Source organism: Prenolepis imparis, unplaced genomic scaffold (genome assembly GCF_030444845.1).
Source record: "Prenolepis imparis isolate NDT839.2.m4 unplaced genomic scaffold, iyPreImpa1.0 SCAF_9, whole genome shotgun sequence".
In the NCBI taxonomy this organism is placed as follows: Eukaryota; Metazoa; Arthropoda; class Insecta; order Hymenoptera; family Formicidae; genus Prenolepis; species Prenolepis imparis.
This window is the reverse complement of record NW_028141167.1, coordinates 12,793,407-12,809,412: the sequence shown is the minus strand read 5'-3', so window position 1 is coordinate 12,809,412 and position 16,006 is coordinate 12,793,407. Positions and strand designations below refer to the sequence as shown.

Genomic DNA, 16,006 nt, shown 5'->3' with positions numbered 1-16,006 from the left:
TCCTCATTTCAAGATCACCTTTGTACCGGTCTTTTTTAGTTAACATAAGTATATGGCCGAGTCATCTCACGTTCCTTTAACGTGATATATCTTGTATAGATAATGAACAGACCAACTTTTCTATTGTTTAATATTGATATACTGGAAAATGTGTTTAATCTTTTTTTATTAATATAAGACATATGTGATAAGACATGTGTGGGATTATACGTGATACTTTAATAAAATAAAACAAGATCTTTGCAGCAGATTAATTTAACAGTGAGTAATTACAAATTAATTACTGATCGAGAGATTTTTCTCCGTGCGATATCGATTGTTTTACGAAACAATTATTTAAAATATATCTCCCGTGATTTTTTAATCACTTTGAAATACGGTCGGAGAAACTTCAAAAATGTGATTTGTGCCAAGCAGTCTGTAAAATTCGCTACATTTTCGGATATATACGCTGTTAAATATTGACTTTTCGGTGTTTTTTTATCTGCAAAATTGCATAATTTTTAAAAATTCATAGTCAGCAATTATTAGTAGAAAAAAGTGCATTTTTATTGGATTTTAATTTTATTTTTGACATCGAAAAAAAGGAAAATTCAAGATATATCCTCAACTTTATTTCAGAAAGATTAAAGTTATATGAATTATTTACGAAATGATAAATAAATTACTTTTATATTATGCATATATAATAATTTTAAATCTGTTTACGAAGATTTATAAACAAGAACAAGCTTTCTATCACTTTTACTTACCGTTTTTTAATTACGATTTTTTTTTAATTAAATAAATTTTCGAAAAATATTAAAAAATCAATATTTAAAAAGATTTTCCAAAATATTACGAATCTTGCAAAGTGCAAATATTAGTCTTAGAACTTTTAAGACTACGATAGTGTTCTTGATCTTTTTTAAAAATTCATCGACTATAGATAATCTAATAAATCTTATAGAGCTTAAATGAAAAAAATCATGAAAAAGCAATGTAAAGCAATAGCGCACAAACGCAAATATAATAGTGCAGATTAAATATTTTGCTAAGTAAGGCTCTTTAATATAGTAGTATTTTATTTCAATAGTACTCTATTATCAAAATTTTTTGCGAATAATTAACATAACATAGTCATGATTAGTGACGTTTATTAAATTAACTACTTTTCTTAATTTGATATTGTGTGGTAATGACGTATTTCTCACAAATATTATAATTTTATAATTTTTATTTAGATATAATATATTGTATGTAATTAAATATGCAATGAATATATAAAATATATATATATTTATTCACAAGTTAATATATTCGCTACTAATTAATTTAATTTACAAGTATGTTACTCATAAAATTTATTCAACCTTTTTAACACACGCACAATGAGTTATTTGGTAGCATGCGATAAACTCGTGCATGATTCACGTGTACAATCGTACGATTCTCGACTGATTACGTGATTTGCAAAGCAATTATATGGCAGCAGTGACCTGCTGGTCACAAACAAGATACATACATATTACGTATGTTCAAATCTTTATTCCTACAACATAAAAAAATAATCATTGATATTATTCCTTATAAATATATCTTACTCTTATGAAATATGAATACATCACAAAAAGCATTTTAATATTAATAAATCTCTCACAAAGATAAACACAATCTAAATAATGTTTCGATTAATTTTAAACACTACTTGCAAATAGTATTATCAGTTGTGAGGAGGAATTCAAAAGAAAACTGAGAATTAAAAACTTAAGACTTTTTTTCTATATCTTTCTTTGAACATTTTATTGTATATCAAATATGAATATTTATATATATTTTAGATATTGCAAATTATTAAAAAAAAATAGACATCACTAGTATTAAAGTTAGACAAATCATACCTCTTTATTTCGTCCCCAATCTTCAGAGAGGTACATCAATAGATCTGTCAAGCCTTGGAATTCTGTTCTACTTTGAGGTGGATTATTCTTTGGTATTTTCGGTAACAGAGAACCCATTTTTAATCTAAATTCCTCCGCATTAGTGGCTCCAGACATTTTCCAGATTCCGTAGAAAAATAAGCCACATCCTGTGATAGCACAAAGCGAGCCCCAGCCCAGGGCTCGTATCGCTAAAGATGCTCCTGTTTCATGGACTCCTCTAACGCCAGAAATTCCTTCTCCAAAGTGTTTTGGATCTTGCTTCTTGGCAACCCCTACTGCTCTGGCAAAGCCAGCAAGGGCGGAAATACTTGTGACAGCGCTTAGAAATACTGCAGCTACGGAAATATCAATAAGTTTACTGAAAAAACACGCAATGAATTGAATATTAACAGAAAGCGATGAAAAGAGTGAAAAAGAAAAACACAGGGACGAGCTGGAACTGAACATCAGTATGGGTGCGTTCAGAACACACAACAGTTGAGCAACGTGACTAGATTTTGTATATTATATGGCGATATAATATATTGGGTTGTTCGGAAAGTCATTTCGTTTTTTTCACATACAAATTGTATGTGAAAAAAACGAAATGACTTTCCGAACAACCCAATAGATTAATCTAGTAACGTTGCTCAACTGTTGTGTGTTCTGAACGCACCCAATAATTAACACAGTTGCAGTTACGCATGTTACGCAACAATGATAAAACTATCAGGTAAAAGAAGTCGAAATATTAAATTCACAGTCGTGAAAAAAATCATTTGTGATCAAAATTTACTAATATCCTTAATTTCTTCTGAGAACTTCTGTTGATGTCAAAATATAAGGCATCTTGTGTAATAACCAAAAAAATTCTCCCGAGCAGAGACTAAGATTAAATCGAACATGTTCATATATTTTCTAGATTTTTTAACTTTTAATAACCATAATAATTGTATAAATACAGTGTGCAGCTTATTAGGTATTATTAACACACGTGTATCTCTCTCTCTCTCTCTCTCTCTCTCTCTCTCTCTCTCTCTCTCTCGGCGAAAAAACGCAGATTTTGAGGTCAGGTCGCTCGAAAATATACGCGCGAGGATGGAAATTCCTCTTATAATTTCCCGGTACGACATCTTGAATTAAACTCACCATATATCTTCTCCTTGTCTTTCGCGGATTTCACGACGGACGTTCTCGCGGTATCAATCGACTCCGCCATTTGAAAGAGAAACAAGAAATCACTTGGCCGGTTATTCCGCCATTTTTAAATGAAGCGTCCAAGAGACGTCGTCGTCCACTCGGTTCGCCACACATGCGGGATGACTGCGCGATACAATTCCGTATGTGAAATCGGTATGTGAAATCCGTATGTGATCGGAGGGATTGCCGGGATTCTCCTTTGACATTTCGTGCGACAGGTCAGGCAAATCGGCCGCAAGTTTTGCGGATTCTCGATCAGCTGATCCGGAAATGGCAGGTATCCGTCATCCCGTTGTCCCTCATTTCACATCTTTTTCTTCCTTTTTTTCTCCCCTCTATTTTTGAAAGAGTATTCTACAATGATTTCTTTCGACGCGAAATTGCAGGCGAGGCGAAGCATAATATCGATGAACTCGTCGACGATTTGAGGCGCGCTGTGAGACTTGATGCCACGCAGGAAAATGAATGCTCTAATATCGTTGACACGTTGGATTCTATAGCGAGTGCCAGCAAAACTTTCACTGGAGGTACAAACATTGAGCTTTTATCAAGTCTGGATGTGTGCGATCAACACTTTATGCTTCCTGGATTTTTTTTCAATTTATTGTACTATCTCTATCGCTGATACTTTAGCATCGTATTATGTGAAATTGTTATTAATTGGTATATGTGATTTTAGAGACGTTGGAGATAGCCATCGATGACGTTTTCCTCACATTGCTTGGACACAAGTCTAAACAGATTGTAGCAAAAACGGCAAAAGCCATTGCAGAGATTGCAAAGACTGAAAAGGGAAGGGAGAAGTATACCAATGTAGAGTTGATACAAGCATTGATCGACTTGCTGAAGAAAAAGGATATAGACATACTGACGCAGGCTTCCAGAGCTCTAGGAAATATCTGTTACGAAAATGGTTGTTGCAACAGTCACATTTACACAAGAATTTATCTTATATAATTATCATAATTATCTATATAACTATCCAAAATAAAAATCAGAAATTTTCAAAATTTTTGTATGCATTCAAGCATAGATTTGTATATTAAGCTCTCAATTATCGTGAAAAGATATAAATATATTTGAAATATACATTGAAAATATAAATTATAAATAATATATGTATAAATATAATATATAATAATAATTAATAAAATATAAATTAAAAATATAAAAGTAAATTGAAAGCATAAAAGCTTAAGTGAGAAATAATTATTTTACAGAGAATGGTAAGAAACTAGTGCGGGAGCATGATGGGTTGAAAGTAATTTTAACAGTGCTGAAGAAAAGTATTGCTTTGAAGAACGCCGAGGGTGCAAGCTTTCTGCGAAATGTAGCTGCTGGTTCTTTGTTAAATTTTTTGGTGGATCAAGAAGCGTTGCACGAAGAGGTAAGAAATTACATCATATCTTTTCAAGAGTATGTCATGCAATGATGAATAAAATAATCAACAATGATGTTGCAAAAACACGACGGACAGGAAAAAATTGTAATCGTTAAATATACTTCATCAGGCACTCAAAGAAGACATAGTATCCACTCTTTGCAGCATCTTGGAGGAGGATGGGACCAGTGGTGGAGAAGCGGCAGTGCACGCATTACTCACTCTTAGCTTATTGAATGACGCAAACATAATATTTCTCGACGAAAGATTAATGAGAATTCTGATGGATGTATTAGTCAGCGACACTTCCTCTGAATTATGTGAAATGTGTTTGGAATTATTACATGGTCAAGCGGAAGATGGTATGTTAATGATAAGTTTTTATTGATTAACAAATCTTGATGATTGTTTTTAGTGTATTAATTTATTTATTTAAATTTAATTTATTTGATTTATTTATTTTATTAATTTTTAATTAAATTTAAATTTAAATTAATTTAAATTAAAATTAATTAAGTTAAACGCTTGAATGAATTAAATTGAAGTAATAATAATGTTGTAGTAACTTAATTCCATCTCCTAGAAAAAACAAAGCTGTTGCTAGCCAAAACAGGAGTGTGCGACTTGCTCCTGAAATTATTAGAAAAACATGGTCCGCACTGCAACGACGAAGAGACGCGATTTGTTCTAAAAATTGCTTGCAACTTAATAGTTTTAATCTTAACTGGAGGTGAGTTCGGAGAGGAAAGCTCTTGAAAATCGAATTTTATTCAGTCTAACAAATATTCCTTTGCTTCTTGTCTAGATGATAGCATGAACTTCCTTTACAATGATAGCAAAGGCGATGTCTACAGAAAGTTGGTAGAATGGCTGGAGAGCATCGACGAAGACTTGCAGATCACCGCGGTTTTGGCTATGGGCAACTTTGCGCGAACCGATATACATTGCAAGCATATGGTCGAACAGGGCATTCATCGGAAGCTGCTGAAGCTTCTTCAAAGGAACGACAGCAAGTCCGGGGACATTAGATGCCAGCACGCCTTACTCAGCGCATTACGCAATCTCGTCATACCTGCGGACAACAAATCGCTGATACTCGCTGACGGTCTGATCGATACGCTCTATCCGATGCTGGACATCCCCACCTTTCCCGTTGTTTTCAAATTGCTAGGAACCCTTAGGATAGTCATAGACGGCCAAAGTGAGCACTCATAAAAAAATACCTCTCTTAAGAACTAAACAGCGACACAATATTTATTATAATTCAATAATGTAATAATTACGACCGAGTTACTTGCTGTAGGAGAAGCAGCAATCTCCTTAGGACGAAGGGAGGACCTAATCAAGCGAGCGGTCGAATGGTGCACCATCGCGGATCATCCTGGCGTTCAGGGTGAAGCGAATCGATTAATCGCTTGGATAATGAACAATAGCAGGTTTGTTCTCACTTTTCAAATGCTTTTACAGTTCTCAAACTAGTACATTATTTTTTCAGGGACAAGCAGATCGCCTTGTCGATCATCAAATACGGAGCGGTGCGGCACTTGGTTAATATGCTTCTGGCACAGCACGCATTAATGCAAAATGAAGCGATACTGGGTCTGACGATATTGACGAGGATCTGTCCGATGGAATCCGAGGAGTTGCTGATCGAGGCGGACTTTGGGAGCAACATGCGCGAATTTTTCAAAACGCGAGCCGATGATCTCGAAATACATATTGTGCTAAACGCACTATCTCTGTTGGATGGCGTCGTGCAATCAGGTATTTATCTTGGAAAAGCATTAGCTCTGTAGCACTACGTTAAAAATTGTCCGATATTTAATCTCGCCAAACAATTTTATTCTTAGACCAGTTAAAAAAACATCTGAAAAACTGTGGATTAGCCGATGCGTGTAAAGCTTTACAGTTGCACAAAAATGAAAATAGTGATAGTACGGAGATCTGGACACGTGTCACTGCACTGTGCACTGTCCTGGGTACGAGCTAGGAACTCGATTGCTAAAAGTGTTCTAAAAAGAAAAAACTGGATGACCAAATCAAACCATTACGCGTTCATATGCTTGCCATTGTTGTATCTTCCATTCATTCCAAAGAGCAATTACGCAAACTTCTCCAATGACCAAATCATCATTCAAACTTGATCCACAGATTGATGTACATTGTAAAATGTACTTTATTTATTGAGAAATACATATTCTATTGATGTACATGAGTGCCATCACAATTAATTTCATAAGATTTTCATAGAAATCTTCTTAAGGGCTACTTCGACTAAGGTATTATTAATCGATGCTTGATTTATCAAGAAAATGTATCTGCGGTACTTTATTTATACAGATAGATTTGTAATTTTTTTAAATTTCATATTTTTATAATTTTGTTTGATGTATGAAGGGAAAAGTGAAATTAAGATATAATTAAAATTATAATTTCAATTAACTCTTCTACCAATACATAATTTTTCATCTTTCCATCAATGTATGGATATCCGGATATTGATGAAAAAATGAAAAATTATGCATTGACAGAAGAAATTTAAAATTGCTTTGGGAGTAGTATTTAATCAGGACGAAGAAATCTGTGTCTTTTTATCCTGGTTGGTCTCAATTGACCCTTCTGTCACCGAATAATTTTCCATCAATGAATACTAAAGAATTATGCGTTGACGGAAGGATTAAAGAGTTGCCGCGGGGCACCGGGTTCATCGACAGAAGGGTTCAACGATACATATCGATCCTCCGCGGGTAGGATTTTCGAACGCACCCGGGCGGAATCGGCCTCGCCGATCCACCTGCCACCTGTCACGTGTCATATCCGATCCATGCCGTGGCGCGACAGTCGCGCGAGCTGCCACGTAAATGTTGTGCGTGCTTGTCTGTCCGTTCTCTCTCGAGTCGCAGCAATTATAGTGATATCGCCCCGTAGGACCGTAGTGGAGATAAATACGGGGTGATATGCCCGAATCCGCGTCCATCCCCTTCTAATTTCGGGCGACCCGCGTCATTACGAAGGTGAGCGGAGCACTCCGACAGTCCAGCCCCCGCCTTCTGCATTTTAACCTTTTGGCACGCTGACAATGCGTTTTGACTACTGCTCAAACGTCAAACTGCTATACTTTTTCGTGGATTGATAAAAAAAAAAAAATATGCCAATTGCCTTAAGGTACCTTTTCATGCGCAGCAAAATTTGCTAGAGCATATTTCTTTGTTCTCTTATTATTTCAAGTTAAAATTACGGTTTTTGCTTTTATATTCTCATAATCATGAATTGTATTCTTAAAATCTATTATTAATATCACAATAATAACTGAAATAATAATATAGAATCAACTGGTTGCGTATCGCGTGTTCTGCTTTTCTGGTTTTGCTATTTGTTCAATTGAACCACCAATAGCAGTAAACTGCTGCGACAGCACGCTGCACATGAAATGGTACCTTTAGAGTGAGCTCGTTGCAGCTCCGATACTCTTGTTTCACTCTGTCTGGTTTTCAATTTCTAACTTCTTACTCGAGGTAGTCTGTGAGTTGCTTTGCATAGATCTATAGTTTGATAGTATAAAGTAACATTCTTGCTGCTATATTAAAAGTAATCGTGCCTTTTCATGTCATTTGTCGATTTACAAAGAGAATTCAAATAGAATCTAAGCAGTAGATTTTTGTCCTGTTATTATTATGTTTATCCTTTTAAACTTATCTTGAATAATAATTAACAAAAATGGACCTTAAATAGTTTATAATTATTTTCTAATATATCTGTCTTTAAGAATATATTACCATAATTAATTAAATGATATATTTTATTTTGCAGTGTGACTGCTTTAAAGCAACAAAATGTCGCAGTCAAGTGGTTACCAGTATTCGGTGTATCCAGAGCCCAATAATCCTTTGAAAAATGATCCGTCGCCGATAGTAAATGGCCAAAGTTCTGCATCTCAACAAAATGGTATGCAGTCCCCTCAGTATAATTTGACTGGTAAGTTTTTGCCAAAAACATATATGTGGCAAAGAGAAACTTTACATCTCAAGTATAATCTATATACTACTTCTCTATTAGTGACTTTTGTCAAATTAATCGTTTGCTTTTTTAAATAAATAATTAGCAGATTAATTGCTGACAAAAAAAAACATTTAAATTCCACACGTTAACATAAAGTTTGCATCAATATCTAATTAAATGTAAAATTTTATTTCAAGAAAGTTGATAATTAATTTTATAAAGCAATATTATACAACCACACATATTTTTCATTTTAAAGCATCTACTTTAAACAAAATTGAAATGAAATTTTAAACATGTTACTCGAATTTTGTTTATAAAAAATTTGTTATTAAAATTGAGATAATTAAATGTATTTCCAGGCACACCATCGTCGCAATCGTCGCGCGACCCGTCCAGGGAAACTTCCAGAGATCCATCGCCGACTCAATATCTTCATAATCAATATCGGCCTCAGTTGCCTCGACCGCCAATGCCACCAATAAATGGACCTCCAAGTTCCAATGCATTGCCTTCGCTACCTAGAACAACACAACTGCATAATCCTACAAACCCTTACGGGATTTCTAGCCAATATGCTACTAGTACTCATTCAAATGTTGCAGTCAGTACATCTACGACTGCTTTTGTATCTCAACCTAATCAGGAGATTCAGCATAGATCCGCGATTTCTTCGAATCAGATGCCTTCACTAGCCAAAAACTTGTCGTCAGGATCCGCGCCTTCGACGTTTACGGATACCGTCGAACCGGAGCGTGCTAAAGTAAACCAAAGTTATCAATGGACAACCAATCCCCTGCCTACTAATGCTGCGCAGGGAACTGTAGGCATTTCTGGAACATCCAGTAGCATCAAAAAGCCTAGTCAAATCTCTACGGATCAAATTGCGGGAGGTCAGATATCCTTTACTGGAATAAATAGAACCTCGGTGCACGGTCAAAGTGATCCTACTTTTCCATCTTCATCCAACGTTAGTCTACCTCCTTCGAATACCACTCAACATTTGAATCAAACCAGGCAGGTGCAACAAGATGCAGCAATTTCCAGTATACAGTCTCCGAGAATTCAGAATATCCAAGTACAATCGACAATCGGTCTCTCTGAAAACTTAAATAATCCTCAACTCAAGTACAGCAGTCAACAGAATATATTCAGTCCAACGTCAACACCATTGAACACTAGTACGCGAAACTTATTCTCCAGTTCCCAAGGTCATAATGTAGACTCGCGGAATCCCCAGGATTATTCTCCTCAGGCTCTGAAACCGCAGCAAAATTTACTTACTGGTTACATGGATCCCACGGGATTGGGAAGTATTCCTCAAGGTCAGAATATACATCAAAATTTAGCTGGCCAAAAAAGATATCCGCAACAAGACACTGCCAATACCATGATGCTACCTCCAAAGACCACCGCACCACCTTTGGGAGTTAATCAGTTACATAATGCGAGACCGCCGCTATCAGGAATGCCGCCTCTTCCGGGACAACAGATGGTAATGGAACTTGAGGAAACAGCATTTGAAATATAATATTAAAACTAACTTTGATTTAATTAACTTTTTTTTCTATGTGACATATGATTTTATAAGTTTTATTTATATTTTTAGTACGATACTCGTTCACAACCTGGCCCGATGACGAACGTCCCGTTAGACTCGTTAAATAGAAGATATCCTAATATGTATCCTGACCAATTAAACCAATTAAATAATCAGATGGGCAATCTAAACGTTGCACAAAGTGGCTTCAACAAAATATGGGTATTTATTTTTTATCGAAATATTTTGGTGTTTTAGTTACATATGTAGAATGTAGCATATAAATGTGTTACTTTAATATATTCTTTAGGGAGTGGAATCAGTAGATCTTCTACAATGTAGAAATATACTGCCACCTGAAAAAGTCGAGCCACCAAAGATCAGGTTACATCAGGAATTCCTGGATAACGTAAATTGTAATCCTGAGTAAGTTTCCCCTTTTCTTTATTATTTTATCTAAGAAATTACATTCTTATCTAAAAAAAAGAAACGTTATTTTATCTAAGATAAGATATTGTAGATATTGTATTCTTGATAGAGATTACATTCTTATTGTGAAATTGAACAATTTAGAACTTTTGTATATTGTCTGAAATTGTTTCAAGATATGAATGTTAATTCTTACGTAATGTATTCAATAATTACAGAATATTCAGGTCTACACTGACAAAGGTTCCGGAATCAAATTCGCTTCTTCAAAAATCAAGATTACCATTTGGCGTGCTAATACATCCTTTTAGAGACCTAAACGTAAGTGATGCATGTATAAATAAGTTTCTATAACTTAAATTATACAGGCCTAGATTGTGTAAGATTTTATTTTGTATAACTCTTTGGAATACTTTTTTGTGGAAATAAATTTCAGTAATATGAAATGTGTTGTTTGTCGCAGCAGCATTTGGCAGTGATTCAATGTAACACAATCGTACGTTGTCGAGCTTGCAGAACATACATCAACCCATTTGTATATTTCGTCGATTCGAGAAGATGGAAGTGCAATCTTTGTTTCAGACTAAATGAACGTAATGAACACAGAATTGCTTATATTTATCGCTTAATATTATGTGGCGATTAAGTATACTCACATCTCGTTGTCTTCTCAGTTCCTGAGGAATTTCAATTCGATCCTGTGACGAAATCGTACGGCGATCCATCACGACGGCCAGAAGTCAGAACTGGCACGATAGAATTTATCGCTCCAAGCGAGTATATGGTCAGTATCATCATTTTTTCACTCAACTCTGATTATATACATATATGTACTAACTAAAGCTTTTGTGAATTATAGATAAAATATCTACATATTATTTATAAAATCTATAAAATAATACATTTTCCAGGTCCGTCCACCCCAGCCTGCTGTCTACCTCTTCGTCATGGACGTTTCTCGTCTCGCGGTGGAAAGCGGCTATTTGCAAATCGTCTGCAACACCATCACCGACGAACTGTCGCGTCTCCCCGGCGACAGCCGGACCCAAGTCGGTTTTCTCGCTGTCGACTCTGCCCTACATTTCTTCAGCATGCCCGATAACGTGTCGCAGCCGCACGAGATGGTAATGCTGGATATCGACGATGTGTTTCTGCCATGTCCGGAGAACCTGATTGTAAATCTGAAGGAACGCGAGGAGCTCATTCGCGACCTTCTCGCCCAGCTGTCCGTCAAGTTTTACGGCACCCACGATACTAACAGCGCTCTCGGCGCCGGCCTTCAAGCTGCCCTGAAACTTCTCTCCTCTACTGGAGGACGCGTCACCGTTTTCCAGACGTGCCTGCCCAATGTTGGCCCAGGAGCCTTGCAGCCGCGAGAGGATCCCAACACCAGAACGAACAAGGATGTGCCGCATCTTAATCCGGCGACGGACTTCTACAAAAGGTTCGCTCTGGATTGCAGTGGACAACAAATCGCGATCGATTTGTTCTTGTTGAATAGTCAATACAGCGATCTAGCAACTCTATGTAAGTAAAGCTATCTCTATTGAATACTATTCTAATGAAACGATTAATCTTGCAGTAAACCTATTTGAATTTGCAAACGATTAACTCTTGTGATATTTTTGAGTTCTTTTTCTCTAATATACATTTAAAAAATAAACAGATTCTATTCTCTATTAAATCTTATCGCATATATTCGAATGATACCTTACTTTTCGAGAAAATTTCTTTCGTTGCACAAACTAGTAAATGGTGCAATGATGAAATTTGTTGTCAATTAATTTGTATTATATTGACAAATATGTGTAATATTTGATTTTCTTTTTTATTATATTCTGCAGCATGCATGTCAAAGTTTACGGGTGGCTGCATTTACCATCTGCCACTGTTTCGAGCATCAAAGTTGCAGAATACTGAGACATTGGAGAGATTGCTTCGCCGTTATTTGACCAGAAAGATCGGTTTCGAGGCGGTGATGCGGCTTCGCTGCACACGCGGTCTTAGCATCCACGCCTTCCACGGCAGCTTCTTCGTTCGATCGACCGACCTTCTCTGTTTACCAAACATTAATCCGGACGCCGGTTTCGGTATGCAAATCTCGATCGACGAGACCCTCTCCGACGTGCAGAATGTGTGCTTCCAAGCGTCTCTTCTCTATACTTCAAGCAAAGGTAATAGATACTTGTTCTCTTTCCTTTCGGAGCAATTTTCTCACATTTTACATTTTGTATATATTTATATTTATTATATATTATATTTATTATAATTATATTTAATTATTATAATTATATTTATTATATATTACATTTATTATATAATTATATTATATATTATATTTATATTTAAAGGTGAGCGAAGGATTAGAGTGCACACCCTAAGTTTACCAGTCGTCTCCAGTCTATCGGATATCCTGCATTCTGCGGATCAGCAATGCATAGTGGGTCTGCTATCAAAAATGGGTGAGTCAATTTTTTGCATAATTGCATGCGCTGCTTTGCATGAATCTTTAAGGTAAAACTTAAAAGTTTAAATATTAAAAAAATAAAATATTTATCTCTAAAGTTCCTGCTCTTATAAATAAAATTAAAGAAAGCATATGTTTAAATATTATTATATAGCTGTCGATCGATCGCTTCAATCATCTTTGTCGGATGCCAGAGATGCGTTGATAAATGTTGCTATTGACGTCTTGTCCGCATATCGACTGTCTCAATCTTCCGGCGGGGGAGGACTTATCGCTCCAGGAAGCTTAAAGTTGCTACCGCTGTATATTATCGCGTTGTTGAAGAGCGTAAGTTATTAATGATCTCACACATCTAGTTTACATTTAGACAAGCTTGTTATCGCTCCTATCTTTGTTATGAATTGACAGGTAGCCTTCAGATCCGGCACGAGTACACGTTTGGACGATCGTGTATTCGCCATGTTTCAATTGAAGACATTACCATTGGGACAGCTGATACAGATTATATTTCCTGATTTATATCCCGTTCACGCGCTCGATGATCGCAATTCGAAGGATATTGATGGCAAAGTCTGTCCGCAGCCGCCGCGACTTCATCTATCCGCGGAAAAACTTGACAGCCGGGGCGTCTTTCTTATAGACTCCGAGGACAGAATCTTGATTTACGTTGGGAAAAACGTTAATCCAATATTTTGTTCCAATGTACTCGGAGTTTCGGCATTTGCATCTATCCCGGAAGAAATGGTGAGCATTTAATAATTTTTATCAGCTGCATTTAAAAGGATTGTAAACATTTCTGATCTATATCGAGATAAAAAAAATACAATTCATTTTTTCTTAAATTTACAGTACGAACTACCGGAGTTGGATACAGTAGAAAGCGAACGATTGCGAAATTTTGTGTTTAGCTTACAAGAAGAGAAACCGTACTATGCACCTGTACAAATTATCAGGTAAGTTTCTGATTGATAACAAAAAAGAAGTTATTACAAATTGCAAGTCATTATACAATTATCTTCCATATTTACATCTCTGAGTTGTCTACATCTTGATTTTATAAGTAATAAAATAATTGTTTTGATTTTATAATTTAATTTTAATTGATTTTATAATTAATTTTAATTGATTTTATAATTAATAAGTTAATTACGATTAATTGTTTTTCAGGGACGATAGTCATTTTAGGACATTATTCATTGAACGATTGATAGAAGATCGATTCGAATCCGCTCTTAGTTATTATGAGTTCTTGCAACATCTTAAGACGCAAGTGAAGGAGTGACCAAGCTAAGGAAATTCTTGGGTGAGATTAAACATTGGAAGTGTTAATTATCGAATCTATATGAATCTATGGAACTATTATACCATGGAACTATTATACAAAAAAAAAATTGTGCGACGAAATAGTTGCGCAATTCATCACAATTCATCGATTTTGGGTCTTCGGGATATATTGGGACATATCACATAATTCAAGACCTACTTATGCCATCTACTTATGCAACAGTGACAGCCTTATTGAAAGACACTGACGCATTTAAATATGATAGATTGTTATTATTATTACTATTACATATATGATTCTTTATCATCAATAACTCTAATATAACAAGATGTGCATTCTAGTTGCGCATATCCACTTGGGTTTAAGCAATTTCTCTATGCTTTAACTTACCCGGTAAATGATATCCAATTTTTTTACATATGATTTTGTGTTATATATCTACAGCAATTTTATTTCTACGAAATTCTCATTTGTTCAGTAAGAAAATTTCCTTTTCTACAATAATGGTAATTCGTGAATGGCATGAATATGACGAGTAATATAAATTTGTTTGATGAGATATATGTTTGTTTGTATAGAATATTTTTTAAAATTAATATATAAATATTTTTGAGTTTTCTCTTTCCCATTCATCGAAGTATCGTTATTGTCGCGAATTAATATATACGCAAGTGTTCTTATCTTAAATACCATACACATGTACACACACACACACACACACACACATGTACAAACATCTGCAAAATCGTAAAAAAAAAAAAGACAAATATTATTTACAAGTGATTATACATATATATTATTTATAAATAATTATACGCAAAACAATAGAAACGGTATTAAATGAGTGCAATTTTGCATTTTTAATATAAGTAATAAAACGAAAGTGTGTGTACTTGCAGGACATGTGTCGCCAAATGAAAAAAATATTTAACGGTGATAAGCAATGCACTTTTTGCAATTTAATCACCTATAGGCAATAAAATGAACAAGAGAGAGAGAGGATAGTAACGACTCATAAAATATTATATCGATTGCTGTACGTCATTCCTCAGACAATGACAGGTTGTTAATCCATACTGTAAGATTAGAGAGACTTTGTAACGAGCATATAGTCACGACGGCAATTCCAAACAGTCGATAAACGTTACGATTAAAGAAGATTATTGCAATTGAATTATGTAACTGATTAATAATGGAAAGAGAGGCGCGAATGGAGAGAGAATAATTTAATTCGCTCGACTGTAAAATACTAATCGATCGTCGAAGCGGATATAAACTCGCCTATAAAAGACTTTATAAGAAATAAATAATGGTGAAACGAATATATAGAACGCTGACGAATGTTATAGTAAATAAAAGAATGAATATTGTAAAATAATCACGCTGTTCGTATTGTATCGTGCTATCGAAACAGAATTTCCTGGCATTAATTTTCTTGTCATTTATATTTTATGATTCGCTCAAGGCAAAATTAGCATGATGATTTAGTCTATTATTTAATAATATATATTATACCTACATATATACATATACTCATATACATACATATACATTACACGTATTATATGGGAAATAATTGTACATCTTTTAACGAACCCCCATCCGTGTACCCAATTTTTTATAAATCACAAATTGTATATTACAAAAAAAATGCTTCAATTTTTAGTCAGCTATCTCTTTTTTTTATCAAAATATTGAAGCCTCCTAGTTTATCCCAACACATATATTATTATTATTTTCGTCTCGATGTAGGAAATTATAGCATGCGTATGGATATAAAAAGCTACTCGCTATCACAATTAAT

General features: G+C 34.9%; 3 protein-coding genes across 6 annotated transcripts; 2 read left to right on the top strand and 1 right to left on the bottom strand.

The window, feature by feature from the left end:
- Positions 1–1,189: 1,189 nt before the first annotated feature.
- Positions 1,190–3,192, bottom strand: LOC145940678 (transmembrane protein 242). Its single transcript, XM_083046095.1, has 3 exons — positions 3,051–3,192; positions 1,881–2,257; positions 1,190–1,531 (listed from the first exon to the last, which is right to left on the bottom strand). The coding sequence occupies exons 1-3, from the start codon at positions 3,118–3,120 to the stop codon at positions 1,526–1,528; spliced, it is 453 nt and encodes a 150-aa protein (XP_082902221.1). The 5' UTR covers positions 3,121–3,192; the 3' UTR covers positions 1,190–1,525.
- On the top strand, positions 2,604–6,692 carry Vimar (visceral mesodermal armadillo-repeats). Of its 2 annotated transcripts, none has more exons than XM_083046086.1 (10): positions 2,604–2,634; positions 3,488–3,628; positions 3,781–4,014; positions 4,322–4,488; positions 4,613–4,844; positions 5,066–5,212; positions 5,288–5,683; positions 5,786–5,918; positions 5,978–6,246; positions 6,333–6,692. In XM_083046086.1, exons 1-10 carry the CDS (start codon positions 2,619–2,621, stop codon positions 6,470–6,472), a joined length of 1,875 nt encoding a protein of 624 aa, XP_082902212.1. In that variant the 5' UTR covers positions 2,604–2,618; the 3' UTR covers positions 6,473–6,692. The 2 variants fall into 2 exon arrangements, with proteins under 2 accessions (XP_082902212.1, XP_082902213.1); XM_083046087.1 differs by lacking the exon at positions 2,604–2,634 and adding an exon at positions 3,238–3,378.
- A 626-nt stretch (positions 6,693–7,318) lies between these two features.
- On the top strand, positions 7,319–15,580 carry Sec24ab (Protein transport protein Sec24AB). 3 transcript variants are annotated; one of them, XM_083046081.1, is made up of 15 exons: positions 7,319–7,496; positions 8,309–8,457; positions 8,844–9,976; positions 10,091–10,243; positions 10,332–10,447; positions 10,669–10,771; positions 10,914–11,043; positions 11,125–11,234; positions 11,362–11,977; positions 12,295–12,624; positions 12,802–12,912; positions 13,072–13,244; positions 13,326–13,661; positions 13,767–13,870; positions 14,085–15,580. In XM_083046081.1, exons 2-15 carry the CDS (start codon positions 8,316–8,318, stop codon positions 14,197–14,199), a joined length of 3,672 nt encoding a protein of 1,223 aa, XP_082902207.1. In that variant the 5' UTR covers positions 7,319–7,496; positions 8,309–8,315; the 3' UTR covers positions 14,200–15,580. The 3 variants fall into 3 exon arrangements, with proteins under 3 accessions (XP_082902207.1, XP_082902208.1, XP_082902206.1); XM_083046082.1 differs by having other exon boundaries at positions 7,320–7,496; positions 8,293–8,457; positions 10,917–11,043; XM_083046080.1 differs by having other exon boundaries at positions 7,320–7,496; positions 8,293–8,457.
- Positions 15,581–16,006: the final 426 nt, after the last annotated feature.

What these genes read in the sequence shown, in the direction of transcription:
- Vimar (XM_083046086.1), top strand. An exon ending in ACATGGTCAAGCGGAAGATG is followed by an intron (nt 4,845 to 5,065) that starts GTATGTTAATGA and finishes TCCATCTCCTAG; the next exon opens with AAAAAACAAAGCTGTTGCTA. An exon ending in TGGATAATGAACAATAGCAG is followed by an intron (nt 5,919 to 5,977) that starts GTTTGTTCTCAC and finishes TTATTTTTTCAG; the next exon opens with GGACAAGCAGATCGCCTTGT.
- LOC145940678 (XM_083046095.1), bottom strand. Translation starts at nt 3,120, where the DNA reads ATGGCGGAGTCGATTGATACCGCGAGAACGTCCGTCGTGAAATCCGCG. An exon ending in AGACAAGGAGAAGATATATG is followed by an intron (nt 2,258 to 3,050) that starts GTGAGTTTAATT and finishes ATATTTCCGTAG; the next exon opens with CTGCAGTATTTCTAAGCGCT.
- Sec24ab (XM_083046081.1), top strand. Translation starts at nt 8,316, where the DNA reads ATGTCGCAGTCAAGTGGTTACCAGTATTCGGTGTATCCAGAGCCCAAT. An exon ending in CCCTCAGTATAATTTGACTG is followed by an intron (nt 8,458 to 8,843) that starts GTAAGTTTTTGC and finishes ATGTATTTCCAG; the next exon opens with GCACACCATCGTCGCAATCG. An exon ending in CAGCGATCTAGCAACTCTAT is followed by an intron (nt 11,978 to 12,294) that starts GTAAGTAAAGCT and finishes TATATTCTGCAG; the next exon opens with CATGCATGTCAAAGTTTACG.